Source organism: Dendropsophus ebraccatus, chromosome 3 (assembly GCF_027789765.1).
Source record: "Dendropsophus ebraccatus isolate aDenEbr1 chromosome 3, aDenEbr1.pat, whole genome shotgun sequence".
Lineage (NCBI taxonomy): Eukaryota > Metazoa > Chordata > Amphibia > Anura > Hylidae > Dendropsophus > Dendropsophus ebraccatus.
In genome coordinates this window covers 194,156,724-194,178,697 of record NC_091456.1, presented here as the reverse complement: position 1 = coordinate 194,178,697, position 21,974 = coordinate 194,156,724, and the positions used below count along the sequence as shown (strand labels likewise).

Genomic DNA, 21,974 nt, shown 5'->3' with positions numbered 1-21,974 from the left:
ACCATAAAACCAGGGAATTGAAAATAATAAATCCTATACAAATCCTGAGACTGTAGCTGAGCAGGTACTTAGTCTCTATGATGAGAGATGAGGGAAACTACCGTAAGTTCAGCTTCATTAACCCCAAACACTCAGCATTTTAAACCCTCGGTAGTTGCAGCAACATGGGGAGCAGTAAAGAGCAGTACTTACCCAGTATAACCTGTAAATTAAGCAGCTTTAGGGTAAGCGAGACTTGCTGATCAGTTTGGATTTGCGCCCCTCACCACCTTATTCTATCCCTGTCATAACAAGGTGTATTGCTTGAAATAAGGCGCATTAGCAGTCACTAAAGGGTTAAAGATTCCGTATATTATAACCCTCCTGTGCTGCCCTAAATTACTTTCACAAATTCTTTTTATATATTTCTTATATTCTTTAATTTTCAATGAAACAGGTTAAAAAATATATATATAAAGACTTGTGAGTGAAACCTTTCCCACATTCAGGTCATGATTTTCTGATATGCAGTTAGAGACAATTTATAGTTACAGACTTTCCATATACGGCTCATGAAAATGCTTCTCCTTTGTGTGAGTTTTCTGATGTTCAACAAGTCCTGCTTTCCTTGAGAAATACTTTCCGCATTCTGTGCATAAAAATGGCGTAACCCCTGTGTGAGTTCTTTGATGTTCAACAAGGGATTTTTTAATAGTATAACATTTTCCACATTCTGAACATGAAAATGGCTTCTCCCCTGTGTGAGTTCTTTGATGTTCAACAAGCAGTGATTTTCGAAAAAAACCTTTGCCACATTCTTGGCATGAAAATGGCTTCTCCCCGGTGTGACTTGTTTGATGTCGAAGGAGACTTTTTTTAATATTATAACATTTCCCACAATCTGAACATGAAAATGGCTTCTCCCCTGTGTGAGCTCTTTGATGTTCAACAAGATGCGCTTTTCGAGTAAAACATTTCCCACATTCTTGGCATATAAATGGCTTCTCTCCAGTGTGAATTTTCTGATGTTCGGCAAGTATTGATTTACGACTAAACCACCTCTCACATTCTGTACAAGGAAATGGTCGCTTTCCTGTGTGAATTTTTTCATGTTGATCAAGCTGTGATTTTGAGGTAAAAGATCTCCCGCATTCTTGGCATGAAAATGGCTTCTCCCCTGTGTGAATTCTCAGATGTTTAATAAGATGTGATTTCAGGGTAAAAGATTTCCCACATTCTCGGCATAAAAATGGCTTTTCCCCTGTGTGAATTCTCAGATGTTGAATAAGAGAGGATTTCCCACTAAAACATTTGCCACATTCGGTGCATGGTAATAATGTCTTCTCTGTGTCAGTTCTTTGATGTTTAACAATATTTGATTTTCCACTTTCGGAATGTGAAAATGTTTTCTCCGCATGAGATTTCTGATGTCGAACAAGCATCGATTTCGTTGAAAAAGTTTTATCACATTCTGGGCAGGAAAATGGCTTCTCTCCTGTGTGACTCATTTGATGATCAACAAGATGTGCTTTCTGAGTAAAAGATTTCCCACATTCTGCACATACAAAAGGCCGCTCTCCTGTGTGAATTCTATAATGTTTATGGAGATTAGATTTCAGAGTAAAACATTTCCCACATTGTGAACATGACCAAGGCTTCTCTCCTTTGTGAATTCTCTCATGCCTTGTAAGGTATGCTTTTTGGGTAAAACATTTCCCACATTCTGGACATGGGAATGGCTTCTCTCCTGTGTGAGATCGTTTATGTGTAACAAAACTTAATTTCCGATTAAAAGACTTCCCACATTCTGAACATGAAAATGGTTTCTTTGCTGTATGAACGCTTTTACAATTTTCTGTCTGAAAATCCTTTCTATCACTTTCGTTGTTCTTAGCACTCAGTGATGAATCAGTAGACAGGACTGGTATATAAAGATGAGATGGCAGATCATTGCTGTGAGGGGCTGGGGGTATATCTGGGGGAATAGAAGGTTCTTCATATGTCTCTTGTTTGATAATATCTGGAGATATCTGATGGCCCACTGATCTCCAGGTAAACTCATCTGTCAAGAGTAAAACAGATAATTTTTTAGTAATAACCTTTAAAAATGTTGCCTTTTTTATAGTTAGTTTTCTTGTGTAACATTCTGAAGTGTTAAGTGATCAACATATCAGAGGAGGATATTGTGCTACACAGGGATGGGGGGAACAAGCTGGAGGCTTGGGCAGAGAAATGCAAAATTAAGCTTAATGGGGAAGTTCATAAAAAAAACTGGTGTCAGAAAGTTATATAGATTTATAGTTTTCTTCTATTAAAAAATCTCCAGTCTTCCAGTACTTATCAGCTGCTGCATGTCCTGCTCTTTTTATGACAATCTTTCTTGATTTAATGAACTAAAAATCTGTAATTTTGCACTGTGGAATCAAGAATGTGATAAATTTATTAGTTTGGGCGATTATGCACACAGCGATACCAAACATGTTTATTTATTTTTATTTATAAAATGGGAAAAGGGGGGTAATTTAGACATTTATTTGAGGAGGGGATTCTTTATTAGTTAAAAAAAAACATTTATTTAGAAGTCCCCCTGGGGTTAGGGTTATTCCCCATGGGGGACTTCTAGTATAACTACATTGATCTCTCATATATACTGCATGGATCAATGAGATAGGCGGCGATCTATTGCTCTGGCCTGCTGCAGCCAGGAACAATAGATTGCCGAGCTGGGATCAGTGCCATTATGGCACAGAGCCACGGCCCAGCATGAAGCAGGGACCACTCCTCCGTGATTGCATTGCAGGGAGGCAAACCTGCCACTAGACCACCAGGTATGGGGGGAAAATAGACATTTAAATGCAGTTGTCAGCTATGACAACTGCATTTAAATGGCTTACTAGTGGGCTCGGCAATCGGACTGAGCCTGCTAACTGCTGCGGTCCCCGGATGCTTATAGAAGACGGAAGCGCAGCACCCATCTGAACCCCCCTACATTTATGTCCTGGGCTGTCAAGGGGTTAATACATACCATGGAAAAGACTAACAAGACACTGAGCTAACAATATTCCACACAGAAGTTTCAGCCGGTGACAGAGGAGAATGTGTGACTGTTCTCTGCATTAAGTGGTCACTACTCACCTGGGCGGTTACCTGTAGTAATGTCCTCCTTATACAGCTCATCACTGCTGTCATCTGTCTCTTCCTTCCACTCCTCTTCTTCTTTTACCCTTATTTTTGTAGCATTAAAAAAGTCCAGATTATTCCCCATAAGAATGCCCTCCATATACTGCTCATCACATTTCATATCTGTCTCTTCTTCTGTTGTTGTGTCTACATCATTAATAGAGTTCAGATTATTTCCTGTAGTGATGTCCTCCTTAAACTGCTCATCAATGCTGTAATCCATCTCTTCTTCTTTTACTATCTTGTCTGTAGCATTATTAAAGATACAATCTTTTTCCGTAGTGATTTCCTCCCTATACTGATCATTACTGCTCACATCTGTCTCTTCTTCTTTTATCAGGATGTCTGTTTTATTAATATAGTTCAGACTTTTACCCATAGGAATGTTCTTATACTGCTCATCACTGCCGTCATCTGTCTCTGGAGCATTAATATTGTTTCCATCTTCCCCCTGATTCATAAGATGTGAGAGAAATATTGTAAAAGTCATCAGGCAGGAGGAGAAGTCAGGTGGGATGTACAGATCATAGGGAACATCTCCATCTACCTGATCCTGATCCTGTGGGAGAAGAGGACGGGGACATCTCTCTGGTGCTGTTCTCTTACTGGATCTGACTGGAGGGAACACATACAGAGACTGAATTCATTCTTTCCATCCAGATAATACAGAGAGGAGGTGTGTATATAGTCCTGTCTATTACCTGCTGATGGGAGGGGCTGCTGATCCTCCAGCATCACATCCTTGTACTGATCCTTGTGTCCTTCTACATACTCCCACTCCTCCATGGAGAAATAGACCGCCACGTCCTGACACCTTATAGGAACCTGACACACACAATGGTCACACAGTCATCCCCCCCACCCCTCCAGTGGTGTTACTGTATAATGTCCCAGCATTCCCAGCAGCCACAGTCTCACCTCTCCACTCAGCAGCTCCACCATCTTGTTGGTGACTTCTAGGATCTTCTCTTCCTCCATTTCCTCATGTATCAGGGGCCCCGGGATTGGGCTCAGGGTTCTTCCCCATCCTTCACATCCAGGGGCCCCACAGCGCCCACTAGAGGACTTCTTCACTACTGTGTAATCCTGTGTATGGAGAGACACATTACTATCACTCCATCCATTCCCAGAATCCCTCACCTCTCCAGTCCTATCCATCTGTTATTCCATAGATAAGAATGATGTCATGATGACATCACTCCCAGAATCCCTCACCTCCCCAGTCCTATCCATCTGTTATTCCATAGATAAGAATGATGTCATGATGACATCACTCCCAGAATCCCTCACCTCTCCAGTCCTATCCATCTGTTATTCCATAGATAAGAATGATGTCATGATGACATCACTCCCAGAATCCCTCACCTCTCCAGTCCTATCCATCTGTTATTCCATAGATAAGAATGATGTCATGATGACATCACTCCCAGAATCCCTCACCTCCCCAGTAAGCAGGAAGAGTATGTGTAGGGTGAGGGTTATTATCCTCTCGGCCATCTTGTCTCTGTCTCTCTCCATCTCTGATTGGTCCATCCTGAAGGCTAATGGAGAATCCTCTATTGTAGAAACCTAAATAGGAAAAATACGATTTAATGTAAAAACCACAAACATCCCATGTGAAAATACAATTCTAGATTAGAATGTAGAGAAACTATAACTAGTAATTTTATCCCCCTCCCCACGTCCTCTATACACTTGTAGCACCAGTAGCTGTCAGTCTGTCAATTGCTCTTAAAGGGATTATCTGGGTAGCAGAACAGTTTTGCTCTCCAGCACTCCTCCTCCTCCTCCTCCGGTCTTCTCAGAAAAGACATTTGTATGTTACGTATGGATCACACCACAGAGCGTCCCTGATCAGAACAGGCAGAAAGATCAAGGACTGTCCGCAGAAAACAGGTAGAGAATACAGTGCGCTGTGTGGTGTTACAGGTAGAGAATACAGCGTGCTGTGTGATGTTACAGGTAGAGAATACAGCGCTGTGTGGTGTTACAGGTAGAGAATACAGTGTGCTGTGTGGTGTTACAGGTAGAGAATACAGTGTGGTGTTATAGGTAGAGAATACAGCGTGCTGTGTGGTGTTACAGGTAGAGAATACAGTGCTGTGTGGTGTTACAGGTAGAGAATACAGCGTGCGGTGTGGTGTTACAGGTAGAGAATACAGCGCTGTGTGGTGTTACAGGTAGAGAATACAGCGTGCTGTGTGGTGTTACAGGTAGAGAATACAGTGTGCTGTGTGGTGTTACAGGTAGAGAATACAGCGTGCTGTGTGGTGTTACAGGTAGAGAATACAGCGTGCTGTGTGGTGTTACAGGTAGAGAATACAGCGTGCTGTGTGATGTTACAGGTAGAGAATACAGCGTGCTGTGTGGTGTTACAGGTAGAGAATACAGCGTGCTGTGTGGTGTTACAGGTAGAGAATACAGCGAGCTGTGTGGTGTTACAGGTAGAGAATACAGCGTGCTGTGTGGTGTTACAGGTAGAGAATACAGCGTGCTGTGTGGTGTTACAGGTAGAGAATACAGCGTGCTGTGTGGTGTTACAGGTAGAGAATACAGCGCGCTGTGTGGTGTTACAGGTAGAGAATACAGCGCGCTGTGTGGTGTTACAGGTAGAGAATACAGCGCGCTGTGTGGTGTTACAGGTAGAGAATACAGCGCTGTGTGGTGTTACAGGTAGAGAATACAGTGTGCTGTGTGGTGTTACAGGTAGAGAATACAGTGCTGTGTGGTGTTACAGGTAGAGAATACAGCGTGCTGTGTGGTGTTACAGGTAGAGAATACAGCGTGCTGTGTGGTGTTACAGGTAGAGAATACAGTACTGTGTGGTGTTACAGGTAGCGAATACAGCGTGCTGTGTGGTGTTACAGGTAGAGAGTACAGCGTGCTGTGTGGTGTTACAGGTAGAGAATACAGTGCTGTGTGGTGTTACAGGGAGAGAATACAGCGTGCTGTGTGGTGTTACAGGTAGAGAATACAGGGTGCTGTGCGGGTGGGACCACAATGAAATCATAAATTACTGCAAATAATTCAGTAACACAATGAAACTGCAATGTGTGAACACAGCCTAGATGTTCTGCAACAGCTTTGGGCAGGGAATAGGCAGGGTGGGGGACTGTGATGAACAGCTGAGGGAAAGCATTGCATTCTGGAATCTGTAGTACTTTGTACAACTGCTCAACCAGGAAGTACAGCCACAAAATACAGAACTAAGACGAGGCTGAAGTTGGTTTCTTATTCGGCAGTTTCTTATTTAGAGGATTTTTCTTTTACCTGTTTTAGCTATTATTCTTACAGAAAATGAATAATATTCATACCCTACCGTAAGTGAGGGGCCCTGAGAGGACTGGTGATAAAAATGGCAAAAAAGACCCCACGGTTGGCATAAAAATGGGCATGAAAGTAAAACCACAAAATTATTATTTAAAAATAAAATTGACTTTGGGCCACTGATCTCACACTGATAATACACAGAGAGGGGGGACCCCGCATCACATCCAAGAGAGTCCAGCCTGGCCCAAAGTGGTTCTGGGTATAAAAACTGGCATCAAAGTGGGCAGATTGGCATTTTTCCTAATTTGAATAAGTAACAGCTGTTTTCAAAGGGTTAAATGAGTTTGGGCCACTGATCTCACACTGATAATACACAGAGAGGGATGCCCCGCATCACATCCAAGAGAGTCCAGCCTGGCCCAAAGTGGTTCTGGGTATTTTGTGAATAAATGTTTAGCGCCGCACTACCCCTTTAAGCAAACAGGGCTAAAGTACTCAGGAGGCATTTGTCAGCATAACAGGATCCCAGAATTAGCTGTCCCATCTCTTCTTATTAAACATTTCTCGGCTAACTCTGAATACATTTCTATAATACAATACCTGCAGCAATGTTTTCTGCTGACAGGTCTGCTTTAGGCTATGTTAGGCCTCATTCACACATCCATAGTTCAGCCAGTGAATACGGACCTGTAATGGTGGACCGCACTATGACAGGCTGGGTTCACCAGGAGTGGATTGAAAACACAGAAAGGATCTGTTTACATAATGTTGTAATTGAGTGGATGGCCGCCATTTAATGGCAAATATTTGCTGTTATTTTAAAACAACGGCCGTTATATTGAAATAATGGCAGTTATTTACTGTTATATGACGGCCATCCACTCAGTTTCAACATTGTGTGAACAGATCCTTTCTGTGTTTTCAATCCACTCCTGGTTTTGGTTGCTATGAGGACCTGCCTCAAATATACATAGTGTGAACCCAGCCTGAATGTGCAGTAACAGTGCTACTCAGTTTACGGAGCACTATGTAGAAGACAATGATTCGTGCCGCAAATGCAAGTCCGCACTATAATCTATCCTTTATTTTTTTTGTAGCGCGGGACGTGGACGTGGACCTGAACACTTGTACAGATGTGTGAACAGGGCCATTGAAATATATTTGTCCTATGTGTTGCCTGCAATGTCAGGGTCCCCTTGTAGCCATATAAGACCCCTTTGTAGCCAGTAAGACCGCCCTTGTAGCCAGCAGAACCTGATTACGGGAGTATTGATGTCCCTGTACCCAGTGGGATTAGCAGATGCATGCTGCAATACTAATGATCGCACTGCGCACGTGTAGGAAGGCCGTTCTGGGTACGAGAGATGGCTTTGCCCCCAAGTGCTGACGTCACCATACCCAAGAAGATGAAAGGAAGTAGGACATCACTGTAAGAAAGGTTGCATCATGTGACTGGACCAGCAATCTCCGAGTAAAGCCAACAAGGAATATATAAGTTCTTTAGTTAAGGGTTAATTTTGGTTCTTTTTTTTTCAATTTTTCCAGGATACCCCTTTAGGCTATGTTTAAACAAAGTAAAAATAAGGGCAAATAATGACCATTATTACAGGGGAACTGTCAGCCAGTTAGATTAATCTAAACTGCTGATAGCTCCTTATTGCACCAAAAACACCATGGATAAAGGGGTGTTTTACCTTAATCCTCATTACCGTTTCAGTAAAGTTTGGCATTTGCTCCAAAGTCTGGTAAGGACCCACAGGGCATCCCTCTCTGTGTATTATCAGTGTGATGCGGGGCATCCCTCTCTGTGTATTATCAGTGTGATGCGGGGTCCCCCCTCTCTGTGTATTATCAGTGTGATGCGGGGTCCCCCCTCTCTGTGTATTATCAGTATGATGTGGGGTCCCTCTCTGTGTATTATCAGTGTGATGCGGGGCATCCCTCTCTGTGTATTATCAGTGTGAGATCAGTTCCCCAAACTCATTTAACCCTTTGAAAACAGCTGTTACTTATTCATTAGGAAAAATGCCTATGTGCCCACTTTGATGCCAGTTTTTATACCCAGAACCACTTTGGGCCAGGCTGGACTCTCTTGGATGTGATGCGGGGTCCCCCCTCTCTGTGTATTATCAGTGTGAGATCAGTGGCCCAAAGTCAATTTTATTTTTAAATCATAATTTTGTGTTTTTAGTTTGATGCCCATTTTTATGCCAAGCTTGGGGTCCTTTTGGCCATTTTTATCACCAGTCCCCTCAGGGCCCCTCACTTACAGTAGTGTATGAATATTATACATTTTCTGTAAGAATAATGGCTAAAACAGGAAAAAGAAAAATCCTCTGAATAAGAAACTGCCGAATAAGAAACCAACTTCAGCCCCGAATAAGAAACTGGCCGAATAAGAAACCAACTTTAGCCTCGTGAAGTAAGACCCCCAAAAACAAATGGATTTTTGGTAGTTTCAAAACTGGGTTAGACAAGTAATGCTGGGTTTACACAGGCAGATTTATCTGACAGATTTTTGAAGCCAATGCCAGAAACAGACCATAAACAGGGAACGGGTCATAAAGGAAAGACTGAGATTTCTCCTTTTTTGAAATCCATTCCTGGTTTTGGCTTCCAAAATCTGTCAGATAAATCTGCCTGTGTAAACGCACCATAAGTAATGCGTTATGCTTCTGCAGAAGGTTCATTTTTTTAACCTCTACTTTGAGTTCCCCTTTAAAGAGAACCAATCACCTAGTTTTTTTACTAGGTAATATTATTCTAACTGGCTGCCATAATGCTTTTCTATAGATACAGACTACTTCTGCAGTCTGTATCTAAGAAGTTACCGTATTCCGCTGCTCCGGTTGGGTCCCGTCGGGCGCCGCCATCTTGTCCGCCATCTTTGTTTCCCTCCATGCGGGTCATCAGTGCGTTCCACTGATGTCCCGCCTCTTCTGGATTTTCCGGCGCATGCGCAGTCGCAGTGGCTGGCCGGAACACAGCGGAGTGCATAGCAAAGGAGTAGGAAGATAGAAGAGCAGAAGATAGAAGAGCAGAAGATAGAAGAATAAAGAAGAAGAGCAGAAGATAGAAGAGCAGAAGATAGAAGAATAAAGAAGATGAGCCTCATTTGGTGATTATGAAATGTATTTATATGTCTGTTTTGTGAGGGGTGGGTGCCGGATATTTTGGGGCCCCTGACACCCGGGATGGGGGGGAAGGAGGCTGGAGATCGGGGGAAGGAGGCTGGAAATGGGGCTGGGGGGGGGAGGCTGGAGATGGGGGGAAGGAGGCTGGAGATGGGGCTGGGGGGGAGGCTGGAGATGGGGAAAGGAGGCTGGAGATGGGGCTGGGGGGGAGGCTGGAGATGGGGAAAGGAGGCTGGAGATGGGGAAAGGAGGCTGGAGATGGGGCTGGGGGAGAGGCTGGAGATGGGGCTGGGGGGGAAGGCTGGAGATGGGGCTGGGGGGGAAGGCTGGAGATGGGGCTGGGGGGGAAGGCTGGAGATGGGGCTGGGGGGGGAAGGCTGGAGATGGGGCTGGGGGGGAAGGCTGGAGATGGGGCTGGGGGGGAAGGCTGGAGATGGGGCTGGGGGGGAAGGCTGGAGATGGGGCTGGGGGGGAAGGCTGGAGATGGGGCTGGGGGGGAAGGCTGGAGATGGGGCTGGGGGGGAAGGCTGGAGATGGGGCTGGGGGGGAAAGCTGGAGATGGGGCTGGGGGGGAAGGCTGGAGATGGGGCTGGGGGGGAAGGCTGGAGATGGGGCTGGGGGGGAAGGCTGGAGATGGGGCTGGGGGGGAAGGCTGGAGATGGGGCTGGGGGGGAAGGCTGGAGATGGGGCTGGGGGGGAAGGCTGGAGATGGGGCTGGGGGGGAAAGCTGGAGATGGGGCTGGGGGGGAAAGCTGGAGATGGGGCGGGGGGGGAAGGCTGGAGATGGGGCTGGGGGGGAAGGCTGGAGATGGGGGGGGGGGGGAAGGCTGGAGATGGGGCTGGGGGGGAAGGCTGGAGATGGGGCTGGGGGGGAAGGCTGGAGATGGGGCTGGGGGGGAAGGCTGGAGATGGGGCTGGGGGGGAAGGCTGGAGATGGGGCTGGGGGGGACGGCTGGAGATGGGGCTGGGGGGGAAGGCTGGAGATGGGGCTGGGGGGATGGAGGCTGGAGATGGGGCTGGGGGGGAAGGCTGGAGATGGGGCTGGGGGGGAAGGCTGGAGATGGGGCTGGGGGGGAAGGCTGGAGATGGGGCTGGGGGGATGGAGGCTGGAGATGGGGCTGGGGGGGAAGGCTGGAGATGGGGCTGGGGGGGAAGGCTGGAGATGGGGCTGGGGGGGAAGGCTGGAGATGGGGCTGGGGGGGAAGGCTGGAGATGGGGCTGGGGGGGAAGGCTGGAGATGGGGCTGGGGGGGAAGGCTGGAGATGGGGCTGGGGGGGAGGCTGGCTAGGTGCTGCCGGCTGGTGCTCGCTGGTGTCGGCCTCCGGCACTCCCGCTCCGCCGGGAGCACGTTCTCTCTCCACCCCCCCTCCCCGCCGGGAACCTACTCCTCCTCCTCCTTCTGGGAACCGCCAGACAGGGGGAAAAAATAAAAAATAAAATGAAAAAAATAGTACTGAAAAGTACTGTTTGTGTTGCTGCTCACTCTCCGCTGGCTGCACGATTTGTTGTATTACTGTTTAGGTAACATGCCGAGAAACTTGAATACAGCGCCTTTTATATTAGCGTAATTTCGCGAGATCACGCTAATATAAGCAATGCAAAGCACTGGCATCGCGCGCATAGCGCGATTTCAGTGATTGGCAGCGGAGCGGCTAAAGGATCATGTGACCCTAAACCGCCGCTCTGCATGTCGGGAGCTTCCTGTCTCGCGCCGGCTCTTTTGAAAAGAGGCGGCTCGAGACAGGAAAATGACAGTGTGTATAGTGAAAAAACGAAACAATAAAAATAATTAATTATATTTACAAATATTAATAAAATCACATTTTACATCTAATTGGCTAAAAAAAAATTTTTATTTTTCGCCCATGATTGGTTCTCTTTAAGCTTCATTTACTGCAATTGAACTTAGCTGCAAACCCCTAAATCCACCTACCTGAGGACAAGAGGAGCGCTGTATCTAGGCAAAAGTGACCATGTTTTTCTAATCCTTTATATATACCTCTCCACCTGCAGAGCTGTACAGGAGCCGTGTGCTTCCCCTGTGCTTCCAGGACCTGCCATGATGTCACAGTCATGTGATCAGTCACATGGAGGAGGAGGAGTCACATGATCAGGAGCTGCTGCTCAGTGTATGCAGGACTCTGCTGTGCTGGATGAGCTGTAGTAATGTGTATGCAGCAGAGCTGTGTGTGTGTGATGTGTGTGGAGCAGAGCTGTGTATGTGTGTGTTATATATGTCTGCAGCAGAGCCCTGTGTGTAATGTACATGTAGCTGAGCTGTATATGTATAATGTACATGTAACTGAGCTGTATATGTGTAATGTACATGTAGCTGAGCTGTATATGTGTAATGTACATGTAGCTGAGCTGTATATGTGTAATGTACATGTAGCTGAGCTGTATATGTGTGTAATGTACATGTAGCTGAGCTGTATATGTGTAATGTACATATAGCTGAGCTGTATATGTGTAATGTACATGTAGCTGAGCTGTATATGTGTGTAATGTACATGTAGCTGAGCTGTATATGTGTGTAATGTACATGTAGCTGAGCTGTATATATGTGTAATGTACATGTAGCTGAGCTGTATATATATGTAATGTACATGTAGCTGAGCTGTATATATGTGTGTAATGTACATGTAGCTGAGCTGTATGTGTGTGTAATGTACATGTAGCTGAGCTGTATATGTGTGTTATGTACATGTAGCTGAGCTGTATGTGTGTAATGTACATGTAGCTGAGCTGTATGTGTGTAATGTACATGTAGCTGAGCTGTATATATGTGTAATGTACATGTAGCTGAGCTGTATATGTGTAATGTACATGTAGCTGAGCTGTATATGTGTGTAATGTACATGTAGCTGAGCTGTATATGTGTAATGTACATGTAGCTGAGCTGTATGTGTGTAATGTACATGTAGCTGAGCTGTATGTGTGTAATGTACATGTAGCTGAGCTGTATGTGTGTAATGTACATGTAGCTGAGCTGTATGTGTGTAATGTACATGTAGCTGAGCTGTATATATGTGTAATGTACGTGTAGCTGAGCTGTATATGTGTAATGTACATGTAGCTGAGCTGTATATGTGTAATGTACATGTAGCTGAGCTGTATATGTATGTAATGTACATGTAGCTGAGCTGTATATATGTGTAATGTACATGTAGCTGAGCTGTATATATGTAATGTACATGTAGCTGAGCTGTATATGTGTGTAATGTACATGTAGCTGAGCTGTATGTGTGTAATGTACATGTAGCTGAGCTGTATGTGTGTAATGTACATGTAGCTGAGCTGTATGTGTGTAATGTACATGTAGCTGAGCTGTATGTGTGTAATGTACATGTAGCTGAGCTGTATGTGTGTAATGTACATGTAGCTGAGCTGTGTGTGTGTAATGTACATGAAGCTGAGCTGTGTGTGTGTAATGTACATGAAGCTGAGCTGTATGTGTGTAATGTACATGTAGCTGAGCTGTGTATGTGTAATGTACATGTAGCTGAGCTGTATGTGTGTAATGTACATGTAGCTGATTACATGTACGTGTGTAATGTACATGTAGCTGAGCTGTATATGTGTAATGTACATGTAGCTGAGCTGTATATGTGCAATGTATATGTCGCTGAGCTGTATATGTCTCAATACATTTACTATACCATCAAAAAGCACTTGGGAACCAGAGGAATATCTGACAGGAAGAGGTTGGGCAGACCAAAGGCCTTTATTAGATTATTGACAAGTATTTGACAGTCACCACCTTGCAGGACAGGCACCGCCATAGCACAAAATCTTCAAGCACAGTTTGAACCTTCAATTCTAACAGAGAAAAGAAGACGTCTATCTGGGGCCGCGCCCAGAACAAGCCTAAATACCGCCACCCCCCACCCCCCACCCCCCCCCCCCCGGCTGACAGCAGGCACTCACCACAGTCTGGTGGGCGATGAGAGCTGCTGGGTGATGTCGCTGGATGAGCGTGGGCGGTGGGCCGGTTGCGGCGAGACAGGTGGGCGGCTGCAGGGCTGCTGACATTTTGCCTCCCCCTGCAGGACCACAGAATCTGGCACCTGAGGCGGAATGCTCATTCCACCTCATGGCAAAAGTGGCCCTGCGTCTATCTGTAGCTCTAACGACGGGTCAACTATCAGAAAGGAAAGGAAAGACAAAGGAAAGACTGAGATTTCTCCTCTTTTGAAATCCATTCCTGGCACAGGGTGACACTGGACATAAAGGACACCACAGTATATTGCATCCTGCAGTACGCTCTGGTGTACACCTGATTGGTCAGTGGTTTATATTACACTATGACATCCTTCTAGGTCTATTTAAAGGGGATGTGTCATCAGAAAATAACTTATTGTATAAATAATTTTTTTACGTTAACCCTTTCGTGCTGCAGCTAGTTTGGGCCTTAATGACCAGGCTCATTTTTCAAAATCTGACCTGTCTCACTTTATGCTCTTATAGCTCAGTGATGCTTTAACGTATGCTAGCGATTCTGAGATTGTTTTTTCGTCACATATGGCACTTTATGTTAGTGGCAAAATTTGGTCACTACTTTGTGTGTTTTTTTGTGAAAAACATCAAAATATCATGAAAAATTTGCATTTTATGAACTTTAAAATTCTCTGCTTCTACAAAAAAAAGGAAGTCGTATCACATAAATTAGTTACTAAGTCACATTATGTCTTCTTTATTTTGGCATAATTTGGTAAACATATTTCACTTTTTTAAGGTGTTACGGGGCGTAGCAATTTATCAGCAAATCATCACATTTTTGTGAAAGTTTCCAAAACTGATTTTTTAGGGACCAGGTTTTTTTATTTTTAAAAGGATTTAGGAGGTTTGTATACTGGAAACCCCCATAAGTAACCCCATTTTGGAAACTATACACCTTAAAGAATTAATCAAGGGGCATAATGAGCATCTTGACCCTACAGGGGCTTGAGAAAAGTATTCACCATTAGGCTATGTTCACATTACGTAAAAGTACGGCTGTTGTTGCCATCGGCAATACTGCCTTATCTGCTATGGGATCCCGGCCGGAGCGTATACACATAGTATGCGCTCCGGCCGGGATCCCATACGGCGCCGCAAATAACTGACATGTCCGTTTTCTGCGGCTGCAATTCAGTGAATTGCGGCCACAGAAAGACATGTCAGGTCACACAATGGAACAGTGGAGCGTGCGGCTCCAGCCACAAGCTTCATAGTGTGCTGTGTCAAGTTCTGATGCGGGCGCGTGCTGATGCGCCTGCATCAGAACACTTTCCGATGATCTTGGATGATCTTTGCAGAGACCGGCCGTTCCGTGACCCCCCGGTGGCAATTTGGGGTGGTTATGGGCAACGTGCGGTAGTTACAGGCAACGTGTGGTGGTTACGTGCAATCTAGGGGGTTACGTGTAATCTGGCGTGATTACGGGCAACCTGTGGTGGTTACGGGTAATCTGGGGTGGGGGGGCTATGGACAATCTGGGGAGGTTAGGGACGATCTGGAGTGGTTACGGATAATCTGGCGTGGTTACGGATAAACTGAAGTGTTTATAGGTAATCAGGGATTGGCACATGTAATTTGGGGTTGTTACGGCAATCTGGCGGGGGTCACTGGCAATTTAGGGTGTGATTACGGGCAACGTGCGGTAGTTACGTGCAATCTGGCGTGGTTACGGGCAACGTGCGGTGGTTATGGGTTCTCTGCGGTGGTTACAGACAATCTGGGGTGGTTACAGATAATCTGGGGTGGTTACGGATAAACTGAAGTGCTTATAGGTAATCTTAGGTGGGTACATGTAATTTGGGGTGGTTGCGGCAATCTGGAGGGGGTCACTGGCAATTTGGGGTGGTTACGGGCAATTTGGGGTGGTTATGGGCAACGTGCGGTAGTTACAGGCAACGTGTGGTGGTTACGTGCAATCTAGGGGGTTACGTGTAATCTGGCGTGATTACGGGCAACCTGTGGTGGTTACGGGTAATCTAGGGGGGGGGGGCTACGGACAATCTGAGGAGGTTAGGGACGATCTGGAGTGGTTACAGATAATCTGCCGTGGTTATGGATAAACTGAAGTGCTTATAGGTAATCTGTGGTGGTTACGGCAATCTGGAGGGGGTCACTGGCAATTTGGGGTGGTTACGGGCAACGTGCGGTGGTTACAGGCAATGTGCGGCAATTACAGGTGGTGGTTACGTGCAATCTGGGGGGTTACATGCAATCTGGCGTGGGTTACGTGTAATCTGGGGGGGGTTACGTGTAATGTGTGTGTGTGTGGGGGGGGGGGGGGGGTTCCGGGTAATTTGGGAGTAAACCACAATTATTACTATAATAAAAAGTGTATGTTTTATTTTATTTCTATGTTATTCACTTTTTGTACACTTACACTTTTTTTTTTAAACTATATTACTATGATCACTGTGATATTTCTATCACAGTAATTTAACGTTATTAACGCTTTGCAAATTTTTACGTGACATTGCTTTTTAAAGTCTATGTTAAAAAAGTGCACACAAAAGGACGCTGGTTGACCTCAGGGAGATCAACCAAAACACCACAGACAGCATCACGTGTCTCGACATCAGTGTATCTAGGACATTGCCCCCTGGGAAATCAAGTATGCAAAAACACTGCAGAGACAACACCAATGTCCTAGATACACTGACGTCTAGACACGTGATGGTGTCTCTGCATATTTGATTTCCCAGGAGGCAATGTCCTAGATACAATGACATCGAGACGTGTGATGGTGTCTCTGCAATGTTTCAATTGATCTCCCTGAGGTCAACCAGCGTCCTTTTGCATACACTTACTAGGCATTTGCTCCCACTAGCCAGAAACCTGCTCCACACTGATGAGGGGCAAACACCCCGAAACAGCTGTCTGTGGATGGATACCTTGCTTGGGTGGTTTCCTTGACTGGAGAAATTCTTCGGCTTGGTTGTTCCTTCCCGGAGGAAGGTCTGGCTAGCTCACTGACGTCGAGACACGTGATGGTGTTTTTGCATATGTACAAAAAGTAGCATTGACCCCTAACCTGTCACATGACATTTCTTGTCTATATACAGTAATACCTCGGTTCTCAAACACTTGATCCAATTTCCTCCTGAAGTTTTGTTCCGTATTCGAACATAATAATGCATTTACATGGGAAGATCATCATTCGAATTTTCGCAATAACTATGGCGTTTGAGCGATTATCGACTCGTATAAACACATCAAGCAGTCAAGCAACGAGTGAGAAATCGTTCATTGTGATCTTTCAACTTGTTCTCAAATCGTCGTTAGTCGTACTCTAAAAATTCGTAGATCGCTTCGTGTAAACAGTCTTTCAAAGATTCACCCTATGTGTGAGATGGGCTTTAGCGATCTGAAAAACGATTGCAGTAACGATTTTTCTAACGATTTGTTCGTCTAAACACTGATCGTTATAAAAACCAAACTGTTGCTTTAAAATCGTTAAAGGATCGATTAGGCGAATTATCGCTTTGTGTAAACGAACCATTACTCAGTATCCAAACAAAATCCGGGGAGATCGCTGTCAGCAAAACTCAGCGACAGTTATCGAGGTGTTTGGGAACATCAAGGTTACAGGAGCAGGGATTCCCCTCATAATGAGGGGAATCCCTGTTCGAAATGGGTGTTCCCTGCAGCATACACAGAACATCTCCTCCCACCTTCGCCAGCTCCCTGGATTCTTCTGCTGTTGTTCTTGTCCTGTCCAAACCTTGTAGCTCTAATTGTGAAACCATGTAACCATTGTGATAGATAAATATGGGCAAAACCTGGGAAATGTTACATCACCACCATTCATGGTCATCAGTGTTCTACATAGACATTTCTGGAAGCACATCAACCCCCTACCCCCCCATTCAAACTTACTATAAAAGCCGAGGGTATATGCAGTTTCTAGTCAGCCTCAGCTGGGACCATAAATGCAGCACCCAGCACCCTCGTGGTCATCGAAGGAGCTTAAAGCGACTCTGTACCCACAATCTGACCCCCCCAAACCGCTTGTACCTTCGAATAGCTGCTTTTAATCCAATATCTGTCCTGGGGTCCGTTCAGCAGGTAATGTAGTTATTGTCCTAAAAAAACTACTTGTAGCAGCATTTCTCCTATTCATCACTTGTCAGAACACTGCACATGAGCTTTAAGAATCCAACACATGTGTAGTGTTCGCACAGATGATGAATAGGAGAAATTGTTCTAGGGGCATTCCTAATGATGAGGGGGGGAGATACACTCCAGGCCACGTCAATTTGACACAGGGCTGCAAGTTTAAAAGTTGTTTTTTAGAACAATAACTGCATCACCTGCTGAATGGACCCCAGGACAGATTAAAAGCAGCTATCCGAAGGTACAAACTCCCCCGGTGTCTCCAGCCACCTCCAGTACATTCAGCCAATCACTGTCTGACTAATAAGGGATAGCGCTGCAGACAGTGATTAGCTGAGCAGGCTTTCTAGAGACCCAATAGTAACATCCTGCTCAGCCAATCACCGGCTGCGTCGCTGTCCCTCAGTCAGTGATTGGCTGAGCGGGCTGAAGACCCAGAGGAGGACACCTGGGAAGTACGGACAGGTAAGTATAAATTTATTAAGGTTTGGTTAGCGAACTGGCTTTTAAAAATATTTGATCCTCTCTAGCTATATTTTTTCTTTTCAATGAAACAGGTAAAAAGAAAATATATAAATAATTTGTGAAAGAAACCTTTCCCACATGCAGGTCACGTTTTATTGATGTGCAGTTAGAGCCAATTTATGGTTACAGACTTTCCATATACGACTCATGAAAGTGGCTTCTACCCTGTGTGAATTTTCTGATGTTCAACAAGTTTTGCTTTCCCTGGGAAATACTTTCCACATTCTGTGCATGAAAAGGACTTTTCCCCTGTGTGAGTTCTTTGATGATGAAGAAGAGTTTTCCTAATACTATAACGTTTCCCACACTCTGAACATGAAAATGGCTTCTCGCCTGTGTGAGTTCTTTGATGTTCAACAAGAGTTTTTCTAATACTATAACATTTTCCACATTCTAAACATCGATATGGCTTCTCCCCTGTGTGAGTTCTTTGATGTTCAACAAGCATTGATTTTCGAGTAAAACGTTTCCCACATTCTTGGCATAAGAATGGCTTCTCCCCGGTGTGAATCTTCTGATGTTCTGCAAGTATTGCTTTACGAGTAAAGCATCTCCCACATTCTTGACATGGAAATGGTCTTTTTCCTGTGTGTGTTTGTTTATGTTGATTAAGTTGTGATTTTGAAGTAAAACATTTCCCACATTCTGGGCATGAAAATGGCTTCTCCCCTGTGTGAATTCTCAGATGTTCAATAAAAGATGATTTCACAGTAAAACATTTACCACACTCGGTGCATGTTAATAGTGTCTTCCCGGTGTCAGTTCTTTGATATTTAACACGATTTGATTTTAGAATTAAATGTTTATCACTTTCTGAACGTGAAAATGGCTTCTTCCCTGTGTGATTTTTCCGATGTTGAACCAGATGTGATTTCCTTGAAAAGCTCTTATCACATTCTGGGCAGTAAAATGGCTTCTCCCCTGTGTGACTTCTTTGATGATCAACAAGATGAGCTTTCTGAGTAAAGCATTTGCCACATTCTGGGCATAAAAATGGCCGCTCTCCTGTGTGAATTCTATAATGTTTAAGAAGGTTTGATTTCAGAGTAAAACATTTCATACATTCTGAACATGAAAATGGCTTCTCTCCTGTGTGAACTATCTTGTGCCTTGTAAGGTGTGATTTTTGGGGAAAAGATTTCCCACATTCTGAACAAGAATGACCTTTTTGATGTTCATCTTTCCTTCTGTAACTTTTATTCTGGATAACAGTCTGTGATGGATCAGTAGATGGGACTTGTATAACAGGATGAGATGGCAGATCTCTGCTGTGAGGGGCTGGGGGTATATCTGGGGTAATAGAAGGTTCTTCATATGTATCTTGTGTGATCTGACCATCTGCTGTAATATCTGGAGATATCTGATGTCCCTCTGATCTCCGGGAACACTCAGCTGCCAAGAATAAAACATAATGTTTTAGTCATTTCCTTAAAAATTTAGCTTTTTTAATAGTTAAGCCTTTTGTGCAACATCCTGAAGTGTAAAGTGATTAACACCTAAGAGGAGGATATTGTGCTACACAGGGATCGGGGGAAGAAGCTGGAGGCTTGGGCAGAGAAATGGCAAACTAAGCTTAACGTGCATAAATGTAAAGTACTGTACAAATAAAAAGTACAATTATACTTTATATATAATTGGAAATTACTTGGGAGCATTGGTGGACTGTAGGGCTGGACGAATAAAATCTTGATTTTTTAAAAAAAATTATTCTTTTTTTCTAACTATGATGGGCATAGAAGTAGAGGTATAATGGATGATGGGTGAAGTAGTGGATAAGGGGAGCAGCAGTAGTGGGAGTAGTAGTAGTTGCAGCAGTAGAGGGAGTAGAAGTAGTACTAGTGGGAGTAGTAGTACTAGTGGGAGTAGCTGTGGGAGTAGTAGTGGTACTAGAGGGAGTAGTAGTAGTTCTAGTGGAAGTAGTAGTATGAGTAGCTGTAGGAGTAGTAGTAGATCTAGTGGAAGTAGTAGTACTAGTGGGAGTAGTGGGAATAGTAGTAGTACTAGTGGGAGTAGTAGTAGCGGTAGTGGGAATAGTAGTAGTACTAGTGGGAGTAGTAGTAGCGGTAGTGGGAATAGTAGTAGCAGTAGTGGGAGTAGTAGTAGTACTAGTGGGAGGAGTAGTAGCAGTAGTGGGAGTAGTAGTAGTACTAGTGGGAGTAGTAGTAGTAGTGGGAGTAGGAGTAGTAGTGGGAGTAGTACTAGTGGGAGTAGGAGTAGTAGTGGGAGTAGTAGTAGTACTAGTGGGAGTAGTAGTACTAGTGGGAGTAGTAGTGGGAGTAGAAGTAGTACTAGTGGGAGTAGGAGTAGTAGTGGGAGTAGCAGTAGTGGGAGTAGTAGTAGCAGTAGTGGGAGTAGTAGTAGTACTAGTGGGAGTAGTTGTAGAAACTTAGTAGGTGTGGTGGGGGAGGGGCAGGGTGTTATGCCTAGTCTTGACCTGTTATATTCGGTGATGGCGCTCTGTGTCTCTCCTGCCCCTTCCTCAGTCCCCGGCTGCTGCTCCTGGAGGATTTCTTGTGTGGGGACGTCCTGTTAGCGGGAGGGGGTCAAAGTACACTTTTTTTTTTAGAAAATGAAATTTGCGATTTTCAGAAAAAATCTAATTGATTTTGAAGTTAAAAGTAAATGAATGAAATGTGATTACTCGTCCAGCCCTATTGGTCAGCAAACTCAGCAAAGCAGATAAAGAGGCTGAGATACTGATGATAAAAATCCAGCAATGTCTGTGTACAAATCACTGGTCACATGGTATATACTGTGTACAGCACCGGGCACCTGTATATAAGAACACAGCTGACCTGGAGCAGGTGCAGAGGAGGCGGCCATAAATATTACACAACCTGGACAGGCTGGGGGCGATCTGATCACAATGTACAGAGATATGACTGCACAGTACAGAGATCTTCCTAGTGATTTCCTTACACCTAGGTCTGTAACCATGAAAAGGAGAGAAGACTGACAGGACACAGAGCTTATAATATTCCACACAGAATAGTTACAGCCGGTGACTGAGGGGAATGTGTGAGTGTTCTCTGCATTTACTGGTCACTATTCACCTGGGCGGTTACCTGTAGTGATGTCCTCCTTATACTGCTCATCACTGCTGTCATCTGTCTCTTCATCTTTTACTATCTTGTCTGTAGCAGTATTAAATTTACAATCTTTTTCCACAGTGATGTCCTCCATATACTGCTCATCACCGCTCATAGATGTCTCCTCTTCATCTGATGTTGTGTCTCTATCATTAATACAGTTCACATCCTTCTCTGTAACTATGTCCTCCTTATACTGCTCATTACTGCTGGCATCTGTCTCTTCTTCTTCTTTTACTATTTTGTCTATAGTATTAATGTAATTCAGATCCTTCCCTGTAGTGATGTCCTCCTTATACTGCTCATCACTCCTGTCATCTGTCTCTGGAGCATTAATATTGTTCCCATCTTCCCCCTGATTCATAAGATGTGAGAGAAATATTGTAAAAGTCATCAGACAGGAGGAGAAGTCAGGTGGGATGTACAGATCATAGGGAACATCTCCATCTACCTGATCCTGATCCTGTGGGAGAAGAGGACGGGGACATCTCTCTGGTGCTGTTCTCTTACTGGATCTGACTGGAGGGAACACATACAGAGACTGAATTCATTCTTTCCATCCAGATAATACAGAGAGGAGGTGTGTATATAGTCCTGTCTATTACCTGCTGATGGGAGAGGCTGCTGATCCTCCAGCATCACATCCTTGTACTGATCCTTGTGTCCTTCTACATACTCCCACTCCTCC

General features: G+C 44.5%; 1 protein-coding gene across 1 annotated transcript in view; it reads right to left on the bottom strand.

Annotated features, from left to right (window-relative positions):
- Positions 1-366: 366 nt before the first annotated feature.
- The window catches only part of LOC138786650 (zinc finger protein 585A-like), a 214,893-nt gene continuing 193,285 nt past the window's right edge, over positions 367-21,974 (bottom strand). Inside the window, exons 3-6 of the mRNA XM_069963629.1 lie at positions 18,362-19,589; positions 13,491-13,689; positions 3,115-3,610; positions 367-2,041 (exon numbers count right to left, since the gene is read on the bottom strand). Coding sequence (XP_069819730.1) covers positions 528-2,041; positions 3,115-3,610; positions 13,491-13,689; positions 18,362-19,589 — 3,437 coding nt within the window. The 3' untranslated portion in view covers positions 367-527. The remainder of the gene's footprint in view (positions 2,042-3,114; positions 3,611-13,490; positions 13,690-18,361; positions 19,590-21,974) is intronic.